The sequence below is a fragment of the Rhinolophus sinicus genome, linkage group LG02 (assembly GCF_036562045.2).
Source record: "Rhinolophus sinicus isolate RSC01 linkage group LG02, ASM3656204v1, whole genome shotgun sequence".
Classification (NCBI taxonomy): domain Eukaryota; kingdom Metazoa; phylum Chordata; class Mammalia; order Chiroptera; family Rhinolophidae; genus Rhinolophus; species Rhinolophus sinicus.
Genome location: NC_133752.1, coordinates 137934386 through 137956270, shown reverse-complemented (window position 1 = coordinate 137956270; position 21885 = coordinate 137934386). Strand labels below are relative to the sequence as shown.

Below are 21885 nucleotides of genomic sequence, written 5' to 3'. Positions count from 1 at the left end.
CCATGGGGCCAGCATGGACAATTACAACAGCTTTAGGAAGCCAATGGTAGCAGTATGTGCCATGGGATGTAGAAACGTTCAGATCTGCCCCAAAGACCATGAAGCAGTTGGAACACAGCCAATGCTGCTGGATTCCAGAACCTTACCCACTGACTGTGGACCTGTCCCAGTCTTCATTACTCAGCCCCACATCTGGGTAAGTCTGACTTCGAGGCTTAGTAACTGGGGACAAGCTGCCTCTGTGTTTCGGAGTCCTCCAGTCATAGGTGTTAAAATTGTATCCTGAGGCTTGAAAGCTGGTGCCTGAAACAAACACACAAACATAAAACAAGGCATTGTATTCTGTTTCCGAGACTATCTCAAGAGAGGTCTGTTCAGTAACTTGCATTTTTCTGTGGTTTCCATTAGTTTGTGGAAGGCAGATGACTTAAACTGAATTTGGGACCATAAAGGCCATCAAGATAAAATGGGTCCTGCATTCAAAACACATCCACACACATCTTATCCCAATCAATCTGAACGACAACTCTGAGGTAAGACTTTTAGACCTAAGCAGGAGGGGGCACTGCACTGGGTCTGTGCTTTATATGGCTCCTGCCCTACTCTTTCCAGGCAAGAAATCTACTGGGCCATGGAGATGTGCCCAGCAGACCTGCATCCAGCCCCTTTAGAGCAAGTTCCAGAAAGTCAGAGTCCTGAATTTCCTGCCCAGACAGCCCTGTGTCCACTTCCAAGCTGTGTGAAAGCTTCTTACCCAAGTGTCTTCTGAGAGTGGAATTTGCCACCAGATGTGGGTTCCAGGCTCTAGAAGTGGCCAAGGGGCTGTGGTGGCAGGGATGTGGACCGAGCTTGGATATGCGGGCTGGGGCCGTACATGCTAGGGATGGGCCTGAGGACCACTCAGGCCAGTGAGAAACGGCATTGCTAGCAAGCAGAGGGGTTGGATAACAGCAACAATGGTAACAATAGTGACCACATACTGGGTACTTACTATGCACCCAGAATTTCATCAAGTGCTTATTTGTAAGCCTTAGTTATGTTCTGTATACATGTCTTTCAAAGTAGCTACTCTTACTATTTTCATTTTACAGATGCAGATACTAAAGGCTTATTTACAACAGGGGTTCAAGTACCTAGGGGGCATTTGCAGACTTCCTTGCAGTTCCAGTCATAAATGTAGGAGAATCAGTTTCCACATCCTCAAGTTCCATACGCACGTCTTCCCCAAACCGACCTGGCCGATAAAGTACCAGGAGTCTGAGATCTGTCAGTTCTCCCTCACACTTCCCCTTTCACAATTGTTTTCTGCCACTTTGCAAATGAAAGACATTTCTCATCCATCTCAAACCTTTAAAAAAAAGGTGGCCCTGGGATATAAAAACTAGCAGGTGCCAAATCAAGGGATAATTTGGGAAAGTCTCACTCCTGAGGGAAGATCTCTGAGGAGCAGCGCTTTATTTCAACCTGGTACAGACTCACGGCAAGGCTGTTACCCTCTCCCATCCATCTACCTCTCTGCATCTCAGAATTAGAATGCAGAAGTACTGGGAGGTGGGCACTTCGTTTTGTTTGTTTGAATAGCAAAATGAAGACTGACTTCCTTTCTGACAGGGAGTTAAGTCTGATTAGCTTGACAGGTGAGACAGTGAGGGATGGCTTTGGCAATTAGGTTATGTAATGGACATTTCTTACGACACTGAGCTAAATCCTTGGCTTCATGTTTTGACAAAGATATACTTAAAGCATATTTACAACAAGCTGGAAATTCTAAGGTCTTGGCAAGTAATTAAGTTTTGGAAGAAAAACAGTTAGATGACAACTTTAAATGTGTGAGTGGAGTATATACAGTTTTCCAAAATTCTTTTGAGGGGGTTCAAATGGGAGAGCAGGGCCTTGTTGCAGGTCTGACTCTATAGCTTGTGCTGTAACCACCATACACAGCCCTATCTACGACTTCAGGTTGTGACCCATTTTCCGTGTGTGTGTGTGTGTGTGTGTGTGTGTGTGTGTGTGTGTTTACATGTGAGTACTGGGTTGCAATATAAGATATATTTCTTACTGTGTTTAAAAACAATTAGCAAACAGGCCTAGGTGCCCATTTTGACAGACAATTAAATGCTCGGATCACATACGATGACTGTCTCCATGGCACCCCTGCTTTGTCTTCCTCGTTCACGCTCCCCTGACTTGTTAGATTCTATCACGCCATCTTTACTATTAGTTACAGCCCAGAGAAAGCAGGATGTATAAAGGATAATGCTCTAATCAAAAGGATTTGATTTCAAGAATGCCCTGGAATGCCTACAGCTGCATGATGGAAATACTCTATGAACCTTCTGTGTTAGGATACCAAGGATTAGAAGTCTTTGGAGCAGAGGAAATATTTACAGTTCAATATCTCATTTTCTTTCCAGGGAGTGGGAGTGTGGCTAGCCATTTGGGAAGAAGTCTTGAATGATGAATGTGCAGTTTTCTGTCAAAAGTGGTGAATTAAGGGAACACGCACGAGTCTCTCGGAGAGTGACGGGGTAACACTGCATCTCTCCTGGCCCTTCTGACAGGCTATCCATTTTCTCCTGAACCAAACCAACCAACCCCCAAATACGAGGTCTCACGTTTTGCGACACAAAAAGAGTTAAGGGAAGCCTGATCCTCACTTTCCTTAACTGGCTTTGAACCTGCTAAGAGCCAAATGCTAAATGGTGGGGTCCTCTTGGGGGTAACATTTTCTGATAAGCATTCACTCACATGACCATTCAGCTCCTGGGAGAAATTCCAACATGTTTTAAACTGGACAGATTAACTTTCTGATTTTCCTTCCAACTTTTGTTTGCAGGTAGGTCTTGGTGACGTGGGCAGATGGGCTTGACCGATGTGCAGCATTGTTACTAAAAAAATGCCACTCTTGAATGGCATGTCTAGCTATACCACGCATGCCTGGTTTTAACAAGCAGTGCTATGTGACTATTGAATCACAACAAAGCAGCACATGAAAAGGGGATACAATTAAAACATCTTTGGGTCAGCTATCGACTCATAGACTCAGAAGACCTGGGCCTGGTCCATGCTATGCTCTCATGGGACTGACGTAAGAAAAAGTCACAGGTTGAAATCCCAGCTTTGCCACTTCCTCACTTGGTTAGCCTCGGCCAATGTGCCTCAGTGTAAAATAGGGAGGATGATACCCGTCTCATCAGATTGACATGGGGACTAAGGAGAGTGATGTACACAAACACTTAAGAACCTGCCTAGACCTCAAGGAGGTTTCAATGAACAACTGACGTCCATTACTTTGATTATTCACTAAGCTATTCGACTTCGTAAGATCTCCGGTCCCTTATTATAAAATTGGGAGAGTAGGGAAGGAGAAAAGCCTCAACATTATTGATTCAGTAAGCACTGGAGCACCTCTGTATTACAGGAGGAGCTGGAATGCAAAGATAAAAGTATATTCCTGTCCTCCAAAACTGCATAATTTAGTATCTATGTATGGGAGAGAGGAGAGGAAAAACAGTCATAAAGAGAGAGCATTCTAATAGCAGGGGAGAGTGTTATCTTTTTAGTCTGAGCACACTGATACGGAAGAAGAGAGACCTGTTTGGGGGTCAGAATGTGGGTCATGAAAGGTGCCAAAGGAAAGGCGACATGTCAGCTTGGATTTCGAGGGTAAATGGGCCTCTGTTAGTAGAGGTGTTGGGTGAGGCAATGGACGCCTAGCAGGAGAGGCTGGGAAAGGCATGGTCGGGGTAAACAGTGCTCTGTCCTCAGTGGGTTGCTTCTTCACATCTACGGAAGGAGCAGCATTCTGGGAACATTCTGGTCCTTCTTCCCACATGGTGCTTATTCCTTCCCACAGAAGGAGCAGTGATTTACGTAGTTGTTGAGTTTTAGAAATGAATACTGGGTACCTACAATTGGCCCCTTCTTGGCTTTCTCTGGATCCATTCTCTCCCACTGCTGCTGCACTGAGATAAGTAAAACTGGGTCCCACTCTTGGGGTTCTCTGAGCTCAAAGAGGGCAAGGAGATCAAGACCGTGCAGTTAGCTGACTGCAGTCTATCAAAATATCCATTTTTCTCTTTATCCTTAGTACTGGAATACCAGGTTTGGGGGTGGACATATTACTTGTCAGGACAAGACTGTATCTCTTATCTTTTCCCAAAGTTAAATGTTAACTATGTAAAAAGTTCTGGCTAATGATATGTAAATAGATTTTCTGGAAGGCTCCTTACAACCCTCTTTCCTGCTGCCTGGAATGTCGATGAAAACAGCTGGAGCCACAGTAACTATCTTGGACCCTGTGATGGATCCTTGGACCAAATCGCAAGGATGGAAACCAAGTGCTAAGCATAGTAGAGAATAAGTATGTAAGAGCAGGGTCTCTTCTGATGCTGTGAAGTTTGATACCCGACCTGCCTACTTCTTTATGATTTAAGACACTAATATTAGGATTTTAAGTTCTATTCAGCTGAACCAAATTCAAATTCAACAGATATGCTGTGTTACAGTTTGCTTTGTAGAGCTGACATCTTCCTCATTTATGTCTTAATTTCTAGACGTGGGTTGGGGGTAGGGAAATAACAATCTTGATTCTGGCTGAATCGCCAATCCAGCTTTCCTAGCAAAAATGAATGAATGAATACATACACACACAAACAAACAAACAAACAAATAAATGTTGATATTTTAATCCATAGCTGACTCCAATTGCTATTTTTCAACTGTTTTAGATCTATAAAGGAAGAGATGGACTAATATATTAAAACACCCACTGCTATCAAGGTACCAGGGACCAAATCTTGCTTAGAGAACAGTGAGAAGTTCAGGTAGTGTGGAGTAAAAGGTATCGCAATGAAGTGTCAGGAGAAGAGACTGATAGAGTAGGTGGAGGTGAGATTACCGAGAACTCTGTGTTTTAAACTAAGGACCTTTGACTTTAATCCTATAGCAATAGAGAACCATTAAGAGAGTTTTTCTTAGAGGGAGTGGCAAAATTAGACTGAGTTTTCTAAAGGTCACCGAGAGTAATGTGGAGTGGTAAGATACTCAAAGTAAGGAGATGAGCGAGGAAGTAAATATTTCAGACCTCATGGGGTTTTATAACAAAGGCAGTAGCAATGGAGAGCCATAGGAGACTAACTTCTGAGGCTGTAGGAGAAAGCCTGGTCCTGATGACAGTCTGGGGCTCCCTGCTGCTTCCAGCCTCTTTACAACAGTGGGAGAAAAACAACCCTCTACCTTGTTTAAACACCATCATTTGGATTTTCTTTTATATGTAGGTGAATTCAACCCTTAACTGATGCAGGTGGATGATGCTATTATGATTTAAAATAGGAAATATTTGGTGGAAATTAAGTTCAGGTAAAGGCAATCTGGTTGCCATAGTTGAGAAGAGGTTAACAGGCTCTGAAAAACCCCAGGAGCCAAACTTAAAAGCCACAGAAGGAATGGAACTAATGAGGCAGCCCAGGTGTGAGAAAAATCAACTGCCAGAAATACAGACTTTGTTTTTACTGAATGATGTACAAACACAGAAAATTAAAATACAGGTATGATATTGGAAACTAGATTCTACATACAAAATTGATTTAAAAAATTGAAAGCTAGAAATAGTTTAAAAAATTTTATTTCCTAAGTAATTACTCTTTTTATTTAGAACTGGAAACCTACCTTTCTCTTTTCCTTCCTCCCTTCTTTATTTCCTTTTTTTTTCTCCTTCCTTCCTTCTTTCCTTCCTTCCTTCCTTCCTTCCTTCCTTCCTTCCTTCCTTCCTTCCTTCCTCCCTTCCTACCTGCCTACCTAGGTTTTAATGTCTGGTCTTATACCTTGTATCATAATATTAGACATGCTATGGACTGAATTGTGTCCCCTCCAAAATTTATATGTTGAAGCCCTAACCTCCAATGTGACTGTATTTGGAGATAGGGCCACTCACGAGGTAATTAAGTTAAATTAGGTCATAGTGTGGGGCCATAGTCCAATCTGGTTGATTTCCTCATAAGAAGAATGTAGACACACACAAACAGGAGACACCAGGGACATGTGCACACAGAGGAAAGGCCATGTGAGGACACAGTGAGAATAAGATGGATATCTGCAAACTGAGGAGAGAGAAGCCTCGGGAGAAACCAAACCTGCCAATACCTTGAACTTGGACTTCTAGCTTCCTGAACTGTATGAGAATCAATTTTGTTCTTTTAGCCACTCAGTCTGTGGTATTCTGCTATAGCAGCCCAAACAAACTGACACAAGGTATAAGATTCGGTCTAGATTCCCTTCACTGAGAGTAATGTTATGTTTTATACATTTACATAATGGAAAATAGGTACTGTAGGTACTTCTGAAAGTTGATGGAATATTGGTATGATAATGTTTTTTTTAAGGGTAACTACACCTCAGATTTTTGTAAAATTCTGATACTCCAACATTGTACTACTTGGTTTTCAGTATCACAATATCATGTAGATTAATATTTTCCATTTGTAGCTCTTAATTTACACTCAGTACTAATTTAGAAAAGGGAACTAAACAATGTTGGTTCACATATGAAGTTTGAAGTGAGATAATGATTTTGGAATGGAATCTTCAACTTTACAATTTTGGGACTGTAGCTCCTGCCATTATTTTCATTTTTGGAAGCCAGTTTTAGTCTAAGAAAGCAAGTCAGATAATTCTCTGCCAAATTTGTTTCCTAAGAACCCAATTCTGTTGAGAATCAGAAAATCAAATCCTATGTTTTTGTAACTTTTCTAATTGTTCTTGCCAAGAAATGTTCAAGGTGTTTAGATAAGATCGTAGTTTTATAATGTCAGAGTAGTTCTACCTTCTCTCAGAAATCACCTCAAAACAAAAAGTGATGACAAAACAATAGAATGCAAACTCCATCTTTGGCAAAACTAGAGTCTCAAACCATTATACGTAAGGAAAGTTACCAAATTCTATGAAAATCAAATGGGGTAAGGTGGGGGTTCCAATAAGAAGTCAAGAGGAGATACCTATGGCCAGAGATTTCAGAGAGGGACCAGTCCTCTAAATCAGGGGCCATGGCATGAGGCAAAACAACAATGCTTTGCTTGGTACACTAGAATGAATTGCATAGACTCATGGCAGGAAGTACCCAGCTTGGCATGAGGGTAAAGCCAGTGAAGTGGGCTGAACGACAACACCTACAGATATGCCACAGACTGCAGGAAGCCATCTGTCAGTGAGGCAGGCTAGCAGAGAGGAATGCTGCAGCGTTGGTAGCCTGTAATTGCTGATTTCTGCTGGCTGAGGAAGCATGCACTCATCAGGCAGGTACTGTGAACACGGTAAGTTTTGCTAGCCTGGAACACAGCTTGGGCTTTTCTGTCTCAGAACCTACTGCAAACTTCCAATTCAGGAAGAAATAATCTGATTCAAAGATAAGCAATAATTTAAAAGGAACCCGCATAAGATATCTATATCTGTAGCTATATCTATATCCATATCTAATCTACATCAAGTTAATATCAAAAATAAGAGAGAGAAGGAACAAAAACTAAGCAACAGCAGATGAAGGATACTTATGAGAAAAAGGCTGCCATGGAACAAATGATAAATATAATCCAATACGTCTTCTCAAAATTTAAAAAAATACAAACTGAAACCATCATCTCCATAAAGTAAGAGATCAAAGCAGAGATATGAGAGCTCAAGGAAAACTGTGCAAGACAAGATGATAGAAGCAGATGAAATATAAGCTTGTATATAGAAATAAAACAGAAATGGAATAAAAAGCCCCCTAACGGGGAGAATACTGCTGAGTCTCCCACTCTGTGCTACTCTCTGTATGTACTATGTTGTGTTCCCTAAATACATGAAAGAACAGTTGGACTCTCTGACTGTACATGTTGGTGTCTTTTGTCAGTCATCATCATCTTTATGAGAAATACACGGAAGCATGGAAACAAATGAATTATACATCCAGTTCAAGTCAAACAGAACAAAATCTAAGAACCACAAAATAAAGTTAATCAAATTAAAAGCAAAAATTTATTTTAAAAAACCAGAGTGGAACTAATAAATAAATGCAAGAATGAGTTCTTTGGGAAAAATACTAAATAAAAATAAACTGTTACCAATATAATCATGGGAAAAAGAATAAAAACACAAATATACCAAATATGGAACAATATTGGGGATACAATTATAGAAACCTAGAAAATAAAAAGACTCAAACAAGAGGTTACTTAATTGTGTGCAAATACATGTGAAAACCTGGATTTTTTTTTTCCTGAGCGAATACAAATGATCAAAATGACCTCAAAAAGGATCCAGCAATCCTACTTCTGGGTATATATCTAAAGAAACAAAATTGATATCTTGAAGAGATGTCTTCACTTCCATGTCATTGCAGCATTACTTACAATAGACAAAACATGGAAATGACCTAAGTGTCTGGTATCTGTCAACAGTTGAACAGATAAAAATATAGTATACACACACACACACACACACACACATATATATAGATAGATAATTATATATCTATTATATTATATGTTTTATCTATCTATATCTATAGTATATATATATAAGATATATATATATATATATATATATATATATATATATATATATATATGAAAATTATTTAGCCAAAAAATAAAACAGAAATCCTGCCATTTGCAATATGACCCTGGAGGACAATATATTAGGTTGGTGCACAAGTAATTGCGGTTTTTGCAATTACTTTTAACCTTCTAAACCCAATTACTTTTGCACCAATCTAATACTAAGTGAAATGGAGAGAGAAATATAGATACTATATGAGTTCAATTATATGTGGAACCTATAAAAAAAGAAGTCAAACTCATAGGAACAGAGAGTAAAATGTGGTTAGTGGGGGCTGGGGAATGGGAGAAATGGAGAGACATTAATCTCAGGGTACAAACTTTCATAGATGACTAAGTTCTGGAGATCCAATGTACCCCATGACAACAATAGTTAATAATACTGTATTGTATACTTGAAATTTGCTACGAAAGCAGATCTGAAGCATTCTCATCACACATCCATACACAAATGGTCACTCTGGGAGCTGATGGATGCACCAATCAACTAGGTGGTGGTAATCAATTCACAATATATACGTATATCAAACCATCACAGTATACATTTTGAATACATGTAATTTTATTTGTGAACTATACCTCAATAAAGCTGAAAAAATGAACTGAAAATAGAGAACTATCTAAGGATTTTGATGGGATAAGAAAAAAACATAGCTACCTGAGTTGAGAGTCAAGAATTACAGCCATCACAAGACCCTCACTGTCCATGAGAATGACAGAGTCCAGGTACCACCAATTTGTAAGTCTCCTCTTGTATCGATTGACCTATGCTAACGCTAAGGAAGCAATCATAGGGCTTTCTCAGAGTTAGAAGGAGGAATGCATAAGACAAGGTTGGCCAAAAGCATAGATTTTGATAAGCCAGAAGGGCGTGAATATAGAGCATGGGGAATGGAAGAAGCTGACTCAGAGGCAGACTGGAAGAAGTTTGCATCCTAGGGCTATACAATAGAATTGAGTCATCCATCCCATTGTGAAACTTTGAACACATTCCTTCTTTATTTACCAGCTTTGATTACTCCATCCTTTTCCCCTTTTCAATAACTAGGTAATATGCTGCACCATTGGTTAACTGTCTGGCCCTTCAGCTGGGGAACCTGTTCCATAAAAATAAGGACCCTGTGTCTTTTGTCCAACAGTGTATGCCCATCGTACACTGGCCTCATATTGTGCCAGCCATTACACATTTGCTGAATGAATGAATGAATGAGGAAAGCTTGACATTTGGACAAGAAGCACAGAACAGTAAGGAATGTGGCTGCAGAACCACCGATTTCTGGCTCCAGGAGGAAAATGTGCCTCATGGTGGTGCAGCATCCTATCAGGAATGGGACAATTATTGTAGACCTACAGATGCAGTGAGAGTGTGCAAAATCTTCCTGGGAAATGCTATAGAGTCTGCTGAGAGGCTGGAGGGACAGGTTGGAGAGATAATCTGTCTCTCACAACATGATGGTTAACAGGAAAAAAGTATGGTTCTGTGCCTCGCTTTTAAAAAGTCAACCTAACAAGCACAATCTGGAGCGATCCGGTTTAACCCAATATCACAAGTAAAGAAATAAAACCAGACTTTGAGATATTGGTAAACAATAGGCTCAAAATGAGTGACAGATAGGACGTGAGCATCACAATTCTTTTGTTGAGATAGGCTGCATTGAAAGTCTCTACAGTCTTCAGTGATGGAGCCGACGGGCTTGAATTGCTCTGGGCTAGCAGACTATTGTACGACTGTCCTGAGTGCTACGCTTTAATAAGTACAGGGTTAAATTTGAACCTATTCAGAAGAGATGCGCCAAGGATGATACAGATATTCAAAAGTAAGTTTTGTATGTGAGGAACAGTTAAAGGAACTGGGGCTATTTTACTTAGAGAAGGAAAGGCTCAAAAGAGGCAAGATAACTGTCTGAGCATCAGAAGGGCTGTCAAGTGGAAGAAGCTTTAGTTCCAAATGACCATGAGGGTAGAACTAACACTAACAGGCAGAAGCTCCAGGCAGACAGATTTGCACTCCATACAAGTGAGGACTTTGAGCTGCCAGAGCTATGCTCACGAAGATGGGAGAGCTGCCTCAGCAGCTAGGGAGCTGCCTGTCACTGCAAACGCTCAGGCCCACACAGCATGACCGCGTGCAGGGAGGCCAGACAGGGCATCTGGGGTGGCAGTGGATGTCAGACTAGCTGACTTCTAAATTCTCTCCTGACATTGAAATCCTGTGATCCACCAGCCTTTTGACTGACACACATTCGTTATGAGAATCATTTGAGATTAGTTTTGTGAAAATGCTTTGGAAATCTGAACGTGTTTTACAAATATAAGGTATCGGTACCATTTTCTCATCACCTTGGAAAACTTTAGTTCTGTCCCAATTGCCATTTTCTCTTACATAGCGCTAATCTCTCTTCCACCTCATAAAGATTTCTAATTTGTAAATGCCAAATTTAATATTCTTATGACCATTATTCCCTGTCCAGGATTTCAAAATTTCAAAATTGCTTCATTAATAATAAATGATTCTTCCCTTGTCACTGATGAGGGAAAGGCCCTCTAGAATGCTTCGAATGGTCCTGACCCTGTGTGTAACCTGCCACCTGGTGGAGCAGAATTCATTAAAATCAACAGCATCCTCACAAAAAACTACATAACAAAAAAGTCTCCATATTGATAAACAATAAACAAACAAACATACTAATAAATACCCCTCAGAGTCTATGCTGATAGGATTTAAAAATAATTTATTATTATGACGTTTTATTCCTTTATTTATTTTTTTAAATTAGTTTCAGGTGTGCAAAACAATGTAATAGTTAGACATCTACACCCCTCACCAAAGTGATAACCTCCCTCTCCCAATCTATTGCCCCTCTGACATCGTATATAGCTGTTACAATTCCACTGACTCTATTCCCTATGCTGTACTCCACATCCTGTGACTATATACATCTATTAAATTATAGTTGGCACTCATTATTATTCATGCTGACAGAATTTGACTTAGTTTTTATCCAGAGTGACCTCTGGTGGACCATCAACTATCAGACAATGAGAATATCTGTTATTTGTGTTATTTGGTTGCACACTTCACTCGCTACAAGGTATTATGACTTGGAAAAATTAATTTCCAGAGAAATAAAATCCCAATTCTATTTCGGGTATTCAAAATATCTTCTCCACCAACTACAATATCATCTCTAACAAGTCATGACTTGATAGCTTAGAAATATTTCTCTTCCTGTTTCTCCACCTGTCAGGACATTTCACAGAGAGTGTGACATAAGCAAAAACAAGCGGAGAGAAGAAAAGTGGGGAACCAGAAAGAGAGCAAGCTAGACAGACTTTCCTAAAAATTCGTTAACTAAGTCACAAAACAACTGTCACACCCAAACGTGTGTTCTCTGAACTATTCATGTAGTTTATTCTCTGACTGACTGAAATCCAGGGCAGAAGGATTTGGAGGCTGGAACTTATACAAGGCAATTGAGAGAAAGTAAGGCTCAGATAAGGAGAAATACAAAGAATTTTTGATATACCTCTCTTTTGATGCTACGTATCACTGAGAAGGAAACAGATTTTTAAAAGAAGCTTTTAGTTTATACCCTGTATTCAGTCTAACACCTTCTGTGCTTATGTTCTGCTAATAAGATTTAACTTTTAATGGAGGTTATACTTATCCACATGAAGATGATGTCTGTGAAGAAAAATCTACCATATACTTTTGTATATTGTGATTACAACTCTAGTGATGAGTTTCGGAGAAACCCCTACAAGTTTCTAATCAAAGTCAGGAGGAGGCAGGAACAAATGGGCTCACAAATCATTCTCTTATGTACATCATCAGCATTCCCCAGTCCATCTTTGTGGAAAGGTTGCTAAAAAGGTAAGACAAAGGGGCCTGTCTACAGTGAACCACTTTATTGTATGGTTAGCCTCCTACTAACCTATGCTGGATTGAACACTTGCACATCAGAGGGTCTAATGGGGGCCTGCTAGTGTTTGACAAATGTCCACAACTTAGCAGCATTAAGAAGAAGGAACTGGAAGGCCACTATAGCCAACACGTTCAATATGGTTACACTGATGTGGACACAAGTAAGGTATGCTTTTCATGGATCAGAGAGCGGATCTTTGAGAAACATGGGCTTCACCAATGACAAATCCTCTGGTCTCCAGGGAGAAGACATACCTTGATTCCCATAACTGGCATCAATTGCAGAGCCATCCCAGGACTCCACAGCACTGTCCACACTGGGCACAGTGGAGGGGTACATGTCAGTGAGTTTGCCTGGTTTCTGTGCTGCAGAAGCATCTTCCTCCACATCTCCCAGGTCACTCAAGTGGCTGGCAATGGGGAATTTCTTGGGACTGGATGCTGACTGGGCTTTAAAGATAGGAAAAAAGTTTCAATAAAAAGATCTCAAATTCTTCCTGGCTAGAGAGTCATTTTCCTAGAAATACACACATAGACATTTGCACATTCTTTTTGGGAAGGAAATGCACTGGAAATCCTTCACCGTGGCTCTCAACCCACTCACCATCTGTCTGTTTCTTAATTTTCAAGGTGACAGTCTCTCCTGCCATCTGTAGCAAATGGATGGCTTCACTCAGAGGCTTCCCTTTCAAGCTGCTGCTGTTGATGGCTAGGATTCGGTCTCCTATGTGGATTGCGCCAGTTCTGAAACACCAAATAGTAATAGGAGAGATAGAAAGAATTCCTACTTTCAGCATTCAGCATGCTACTGTGCTACTGAATATAAATGCTCCAACATACTTTATGTATTCATAATAATAAAGACTTGGCAACGGTCTCTAGAAGCCACTTCTAGTTTTCTCGTGGGCAATGTTACAGGATAACTGCATCTGTTGCGAATTACTTTTCAGTTTCAAATAAAATTAGAAAAATTGTTTTAATTAGTATTTCAAATGGACTTCTGTGCTTTTTAAATTCCAGGAAAGCTGAGTCATTTGGTAACCCTCTTACAAATTCCAAGGAAATGAACAATGCTGGACAATAAACGTAGTGATGTTTATTTAGCACGGGGCATTCCTTCTTTCTACAGTTTTAAAGTATTGAACATAATTATTACTCCAGCTCCTTGCAAGGGAAGTGAGGCTCAGAGAGCATGGCGACCTACACCAGGTCCTGGTGTGGCAGGGTCCCCTGCTGGCGATGCCAAGGATTGGAAAGGGCCCATCTCAGGAATCAGTTACACTCACGCACACATAACAACTGGCCTATGTTCTGAGAAATGTGTTATTAGGTGATTTTGTCGTTGTGCAAACATCACCGAGTGCACTTACGCAAACTTAGATGGTACAGCCTGCCACAACCTAGGCTGTATGGTACCGTCTATCTCTCCTAGGCTGCAAACCTGTACAGTCTTACTGTACAAAACACCACGAGATTACACCAAGTATAAGAGAAAATGATGCAATCAAGAGACTCAGTAAACACAGACGTGTGAGGCCGCTGCAGGCCTAACATGATATGCTATTTTACAACAAACATTTTTATTAAGTAGAGCGAGTATACTCTAACCATAAAAAGCATAGTATAGTAAATAGATAAACCAGCCACGTAGTCATTCTTTATTCTCAATTCTTCTGTACTGTACAGAATTGTCTGTGCTATACTTTTATACGACTGGCAGTGCGCTAGGTTTGTGTACACCTAGTTTGCATCACCACAGACACGTCATGCCTTGCAGTATGATGTCACTGTGGCTACGATGTCACTAGGTGATAGGACATTTTTAGCAGCTCTGTGATAATCTTAGGGGACCATCCTTGTATATATGGTCCATCGTGACCGAAATCTCATTATGCAGCTCATAACTTTAATGCTATGTTTGAAGCCAACTCTGCCACCTACCAGTCGCGGGACCTGGGAACCTTCTGTTAATGTTTCTAGGTGTCAGCTTCCTCATCATTACATGGGGTAATCATCTCTACAGGGGAGCCCTGAAGATTAAATAGGAAAACATATGCAAAGGGCCTCGCATGCTCTTTGAAACGTGGAAGAAGAAAATGAATGCATTGATCAATAAACTAATCAACCTTGGGCCTTTTTCTTTCTCTTCTCATCCTCACCCAATTCTGAACTAGCAGATTAGAATTTATAATTCTGATGTTCAGCATATTTATCTTTGGAAGCACTGGGTGGGGAAGAAGTAGACGCATAGCAGGCAAGCTCCAGAATGGTGGAAAAACTCAGATCTCTCCAGCCTGGTTGAAGGCTACAGAGCGGGAATTCCATGTGCTACCTTCCGGTAGTTCCGCTCACTTTTTAACTACAGTGAGAGAAGGAGCCCAACTCCAAGGGCTGCTTGTCACTCAGTGCTCTGACCACCGCTTGCTTCTGGGCCAGCGGGCAGCTGTGCCTGGCAGTAGCAACTGGGGCAACAGAAGTGACCCTGGGTCCTACAGGTCACCAGGGGCTGCTTAACAAGTCCCCCAATGCATCTGCTCTCAAAGAATTTTTTTCCCTGAAAAAAACAACAACACATCACTTCATTCTATTCTGAAGAATCTCTAATTTATAAAAGATCTATGTTGTATGTCATACAACACTTGACCAGCAGCTTGCTAACCCAGATAAATATTAATTTTTCCTTGTTTTCTCCCTAACAGAGATACCTCGGTCAGGAGGAAGCCTACAAAATATCGTATCATAGGTGTCTCTGTTAACATCCATATACAAAATTCCAACAGTTTAACCCTTTTTGAGCAGCCTCTGTGCCCTCATCTGACAGATGAAGATGTTAGATGAGCTGCTTTCTAAGGTACCTTGCAGCTCCAAAATTCTGCAATGCCGCATCTCTATTTTGCAAACCATTGTCTTCAAGGGTCAACATGAATGATGTGTGTGCATTCCTGAGCTGGGTCACCGGAGGACAGATATGGTTAGGAGGGTTGGACTATCTCTACAACATGTTCAGAAAGAAATGCAGTTTAACAGAGAGGGGGTGGGGTGGGTTGGAAGTGCATGCTAATGAAAACAAATTGCTGAAGGAACAGGTGGACATTTCAAATTACAAGATATCATTAAGATATCTTTGCTTCCTGAAATCTTTGAAGACGAAGCCTATGTCATCCTCTCCCGAAAACATGGCAGCTAAGGCCAGTACCGGTCAGGTAATAAGGGGCTCAGTAAATGTTTGCTGAATTGAATTGGACAAGCCTTTTAACCTCCCTGAACTTTAGTCTCCTTCTCTCAAAATGGACACAATATAAATCTACCTCCAGTCAATTATGGTTGGTTTATACACTTTTAGACGCTAATATCAATGTTAAGCCCATGACACCTTTCGCCGCCTGTAAGATGCCCCTCAAAGTCAAGTCAGAGTTCTGCCTGAGAGTTCTCAAGCTCTAAAATCAATCTTTTGTGCAGATTTGAAAAAGTCAACAGCTAACCAGGCAGGAGAGGGAAGGGACCATGTGTTCAGATGAGGGAGGAAACCCATCTCAGACAGAGGTAACTAACAGTTTCTTCAACTTTTACCTTTCAGCTAATCCCCCTTTAGTGAGGCTGGAAATGATTATAGGATCAAATGGCTCTTCGGTTCCCGAAATCGTGATGCCAAGGGGCCCCCCATAGCGCTTAAGCTCCACGGTGTAAATAATTGCTCCGGAACTTTCTTGCTCATCTGCAATAAATACCAAGTAGTCATAATTGGTTTCTTCGGAAAAAGCGAAGTAGTAAGACACATATATTCAGACATAGAATAAGAAATTTAAAACATCATCATCGAAGCATTATGTCTCTGGAAATAATTATTTTGGGAAGTAGCATTTCCTTAGTAGGATATTACATTCTAACACATGGAGATAGTCAGTTCACTACCTAATGGCTTATGTTTTAAATCTGTGAGTGAGGTACCAGCTGGCACTTCAGGCCCATTAGACTGTGTCATGGCTAGTACAGTGCTTGCCCAGCATTTGGTAAATGTGCCACAAATACCTGTGGAATGAACACTTGGCTGAGGAGGCAATATGGGGGGAGGGAGTCGTGCAGTGACAACGCGATCAGGCCATGACATTCCCATCTCAGGCTTTATAAGCAAGCTAACTTTCAGTATAGAAACGTTGTTTTTACTCAGGGTTGGAGCAAACGTTAACATATACATGGTTAAGTGGGGCTTAGGGAGGTTGGCTTGGAAATCTAGAATCTCTTACATATCATTCTACTAACAATGTCTTAAAAACGTGACTCCTGTTGAATTCATGGATATTAAAGCAGAGGCTTGAATCATTATCACTTGTCTGTTCTTGAGATTAACAGCCAGTTTCAGATTAAAATTATGAGATGAAAATTATGAGATTAAAATTATGCTTCAGTAGAAGATACCAGGCTGCCACACTGTCACAAATTAAATTCTTCTATTTAACGCTAGTATGAAGGAAAACATTTGTGAATGTGGTCTGCTTAAATTATTGAGCTGAAAGATGTCATGGGACGCCTCCAACTCAGGTGTGTTTTTTGACTGTATCAGAGTTGCAAATATGAAGTCTCAGAATTCAAAGGGTCTTATTTGCGTATGACATGCCTAAGTTTTTGAGTGTCTCTTGTTTTATTCCTTGGTCCTGGGAGCTGCAAATGGTAAAGGAACTGTTTCATATCTGTACTTAAGGATGCAATGAAATGGTCCAGTAGCTACTTTCATAAAACAGTCAGCTTTTACAGTCAGACTGTATCATGGTGTAACATTAACAGTCACATTTCTGCAATAAACAGCTGTTCATTTATGATATGAAACCCTAAAATAAGGAGGGAAAGAAAAGCTTGAATTAACAATTTATTTATCTGTGTGTGCAGCGAAGAATTACAATGAAGATAAAGTGAAAGGCCAATAGAGTAACACAGGAAGTGATGTATCCTCTCCCACCAGCACTAACTTCACTTCTGGCCATAGAATGGGAATTCTGGAATGTACCTATCACCTCTCCGTCCTCAGTGCTCTACCCCTAATCTGCTCCATACATAGAGAACTAAAGACCAATTACCACACACTGCAATGTTTAAATCAACAACTTAGGTTACAAATACCGTCAATATTAGATTCAAATTTATATCGGCAGCCGAGAATCCTCTATATCAAGCCCTCAATAGCTCTGTTTGATGGCTCACAAACTTCTTCCAGGTTTCTACCTAGCCTGTGGCCAACAGGCTAATGATGGCCTGCTAAGGAAGGCCTCAGAGAGGCACCAGGATACAGGGCAATCAAAAAATAGAGGCAGAGGGCAAAAGTCTACATTATTATACACTACGATATATCATATAATTATCTTTCACAGCTGGCTTTGACATAGATGAATAGGGCATCATTGCGTATAATGCATGTACTTTGCAGCCTGCGGCACCTACGCTCTGGATAAAAGTATAGGTGAGTGATCTGATCAGTAAACTCCGGCATAGTTAAAAATATCAGTTACCATTGGGCAGTCTGTTGGCCATTCAGTGTAGGTGTGTAGTCCAGGGAGAAGACGCTGACCCTTTATCGTTCTCCCTTAGAGCAAGCATGAGGAGACTCGGTCAATGGGCCCCAAGCATTCTGGATTTGGCCATCAGCTCTTTATGGGAATTGTGGGAAATGGCAGCTGCCCAGGATCTGGAACCCAGCAGCCCAGAACCCCGAAACCTGTGAGAAGTTTCAGTTGAAACTTCAGTCCAGATGAAAACAACCATGGGGCTATCGGGAGGGGAGCTTGGGTGCAGACCCACTCACTGGGCAAAGGGGGAGAACCTGGTGATCATTGGCTCCTTCTTCAGGCAACCCAGGCTGAGTCTCCCATAGTATTTTTGGATAATTCTGCACCTTGCATCAGGAAGAGGACTAAGTAACATTGGAGATGAAGTAACTGGGTTTAGGACAATTAGTTGCAGGCCACCTGATGTGGGGACACTTTAGTTAGTCACTGAGGCCTCACTATAACCAGCAGGCAATTGTTAGGGTCCTTAACAAGTTTAAACAGTGATGGGGATGCAAATAAAAAAAATGGCAGCATCTTAATGAAGGAAAAATTTCTGTGACTTCATTGGGGTGGAAACAGAAAGAAGTGGCGTTGTATTTAGGTTATGACAGAAATGGAAGCTGATTTCTAACTTCTTCATCAAATCAACTGCCAGAAAGAGAAAACAGAAAGGGGAGATGTAAGAGACATTACAAGCAAAAGCAATCAGTTGGTCTTTTTGGATCTTAATCCAAATTAAGTATTTCTAAAAATCTGTCTATCTATCTATCTATCTATCTATCTATCTATCTATCTATCTATCTATCTATGTGAAAATCAGGCAAATGGGAACATTGAGTGAATATTTAATGATATTAAGAATTATTGCTAATATTTTAAACTGTGATGGTATTTAGTTATGTATTTTGGAAGTCTTAAATTAGGGTGGGAGTATAGATAAAGCAAGATTTATCATGTTAATAATTGTTACTGCTAGTGATACATGATGATCCATTACACCATTTTCTCTATTTTTTAATATACTTGAAGTTTTTATAACATTTAAAAAATTAATAAAATATTATTTTATTAAAATACTTAATTGAATAAATTGATAATATTTATAATACTAAATATTTAATAAAAATATTAATTCCCTCAGAAAATGCTGCGCGGCTGCCTTGATTAAACAGATATTTAATTAGTTTGGCTTCCTTACTTTCCATAGATGATCGTGGTGGCGGCTGTCCATACACTGTGTCATCAAGATCCCTATGGGACCCCTTGAGGTGAGGTCCCAGAGCATCCCACTGCCACTTGCTCTAGAGGAGGCCCCCATCTCAGCTCTGCCCAGTTTTTCATAACAATGGTTTCGTCCTAATTTTTTTTTCCTGCTAGGGACCCAGCCTCTGCCCCTCTCCCTCACATTTATTTTCACCACTGCTGCCAACAAGTAATTCCTTTTCTTTACTTTCTTGGATATTTTAAGACATAAATTTGATTACGTTACCCTCTTGCTTGATGCTTTTCATTGGTTCCCCAATTCCTTAAGAATAAACTACAACCCCTTCCTTTGCATGAGCTGAGTGGGAGTCTCTGTGTTTCCAGAAGGTCGCACCATCCTCCCATCCCAATGTAATTCCCTAAGTTCTTCCCCACTGAACAATCTGCAGTTCCTTAAAAGAAACACTTTTCTAACATCTTTAACCTTGCACATGTTACTGTCTGTGCACAAACATCTTTCTTCCCCTGGAGAATTTTTACTCTTACTTTATAACACTTGGCTCAGATGTCTTGCCCTTCAGGAAGGCTTCTTGGCTCCTCCGCTGGGCCTAGAGGCCTTTCCTAAGAGGTCCTCCAGCTTCTGTGTGTTCTTCTAGTGTCTCTTACCTTCTTATTTTAATTCTTGCCCCCGCCCCTCCCGCCAAGGAGAAAAAACAAATTAAATTAAATTCTCCCTAATAAGAGAAACTAAATATGAAAGAATAAGGTTCAGTCAGGTAGAGTTGAGCTCCGGAGGGCCACAAACCATTGTAATGTCATATCTAAGATTCCTTGCTCCCTGAGAACCAATGTTTTGCCCCCATAGAGAAGGCACGTCCTGGTATATACTTATCCTTAGATGTTTTCATTATCTCTGTACTTGTCTCCTCCATTAGAATAGGATCACCTTGCAAACAAAGATGTTTTATCTTCATCTCCCCAGAACCTACCACTATGTCTGGCCCCAAGGACATGTCAGTAAATACCTGAACAGATGAGTGAAAGGATGAATGAAGGTTAATGTTAGCAAGCAGTCACTGGTTCTAAGGGAAGAAAGAGGTTTCAAAGAGAGTCATTCTCCCTGCTACTCCAAGGTCTGGTTTCCTTCTCCAAAGTGATGCAAACCCAATATGGTTCATTCAAAGTGTGAGAATAAGACCTAGGCTGCCACTGTGGGAATCAGCAAACTTAGAACATTCTCCCTGCACAGTCCCAAGAGCAGAAGAGTCAGCTTTAGGCCGCGCTTCCAATTCCATCTGCCTTCTCGGGCTTTAGCCCAATTGGCACGTGGAAGGCCCTGCAGCTTCAGATGAGGATGGTAACTGCCAGTTATGCTCAGACCATTTTGGAGGTGGAAGCACTCCAAGACATTCTCTCCTTGAGGCTGCTCCAGCTTAGAAAGCTTAGAAAGGAGCAACTGGAGTGTTTAACAACAGAAACTTCCTGAAAAGGAAAAATACAGGGATCACTGGTAAGTTGCAAAGTGAACCTAACCAGATGTTAATGATATTATAAGCAGCTTTTATATGACAACAGAAGGTTTACAACTATTAGTGAAAGACTTGAAAGAGGGCCAGCCTCCTCGTTTGTTCTGCTCAGCTCTAGTTAAGAAAATTAATGGGACCACCGAACAGATGTAAAATTGCAGCATTACTTATCTGCAATGTTATTTTCGGGCTTCTTGAGTGACGCCTGTTTAACAGAATGAGCACTATTTGGCTTGAGTCCATAACGGCAGCTGCTTCTGTGGCCAAATAGGAGGCTTGGATTTGGGAGTGAGCCTTTGGAATGCATAAATGTACAGGTTAATCAAAGTTCATTTCAACTAAAAGTGATGGAATGCATTTCAGATTAGGCTGCATTTCTGGGAGGGGGGCAGACCTGAGAAAACAAGCCATTTTGAACAATACTCCCCCCCCACCCCCCCGACAGCTTCCTTACTATTGTGTGGTTTAAGCAGACCCTTAGAAAATATTTGGGACAGATTTGGAAGCCTCAATTTATTTCTTCCCACAATTTCCCCAAATTCTCTACTGTTTTGCTTCAAGGTTCCTTCTTGGATCTCCAAACTCTCCCCTCTTCATTTACACCGGCTGGAGATGCAATCAAGGCAAAACAACAGATATTATTTCAAGAGGGCTCTTTTTATCTTTGGGGACCTGGGGCTTGAGTAATAGCCATTGTTTTTGGAAGCTGGACCCAGGCAGGAACGGTTTGGCTCTATTTGATTTATGTTTCTGGGGTAATGAGAGATAACAACTGCAAAAGCTCTTAAAGGCAGAATGGTCTCTGAATCAAGTGGGAGAGAAATCCCTGTAGTCCCAAGTGTTCCAAAAGACCTGGCCATTGTAAAATAATGCAAAAATTAGCTTAAGAACACCCTAAGAATGGCTGTCGATAGCATTCACCATGCCTTACTAGGTAGGTGCCACACATCAGTTCTGAGTACTTCAATATATGACCTCCTTTGATCCTTAAAATAGCCATGTGACATAGGCATTAATCGGACATTTATAGATGAGGAAACTCATGCTCACAGAATTTAGTTTTCCCATTTCCCAGCTTGTCAGGTGTGAAGCCAGTC

The 21885-nt window shown here is 40.8% G+C and overlaps 1 protein-coding gene across 14 annotated transcripts in view; it reads right to left on the bottom strand.

The window, feature by feature from the left end:
- GRIP1 (glutamate receptor interacting protein 1) overlaps nucleotides 1–21885 on the bottom strand; it is a 621870-nt gene that overhangs the window by 23932 nt on the left and 576053 nt on the right. For all 14 annotated transcript variants that reach the window (XM_074325454.1, XM_074325453.1, XM_074325445.1 and 11 more), the window contains 4 exons: nucleotides 16090–16234; nucleotides 13124–13263; nucleotides 12775–12969; nucleotides 147–303 (listed from right to left, as the gene is read on the bottom strand). In XM_074325454.1, coding sequence (XP_074181555.1) covers nucleotides 147–303; nucleotides 12775–12969; nucleotides 13124–13263; nucleotides 16090–16234 — 637 coding nt within the window. The remainder of the gene's footprint in view (nucleotides 1–146; nucleotides 304–12774; nucleotides 12970–13123; nucleotides 13264–16089; nucleotides 16235–21885) is intronic.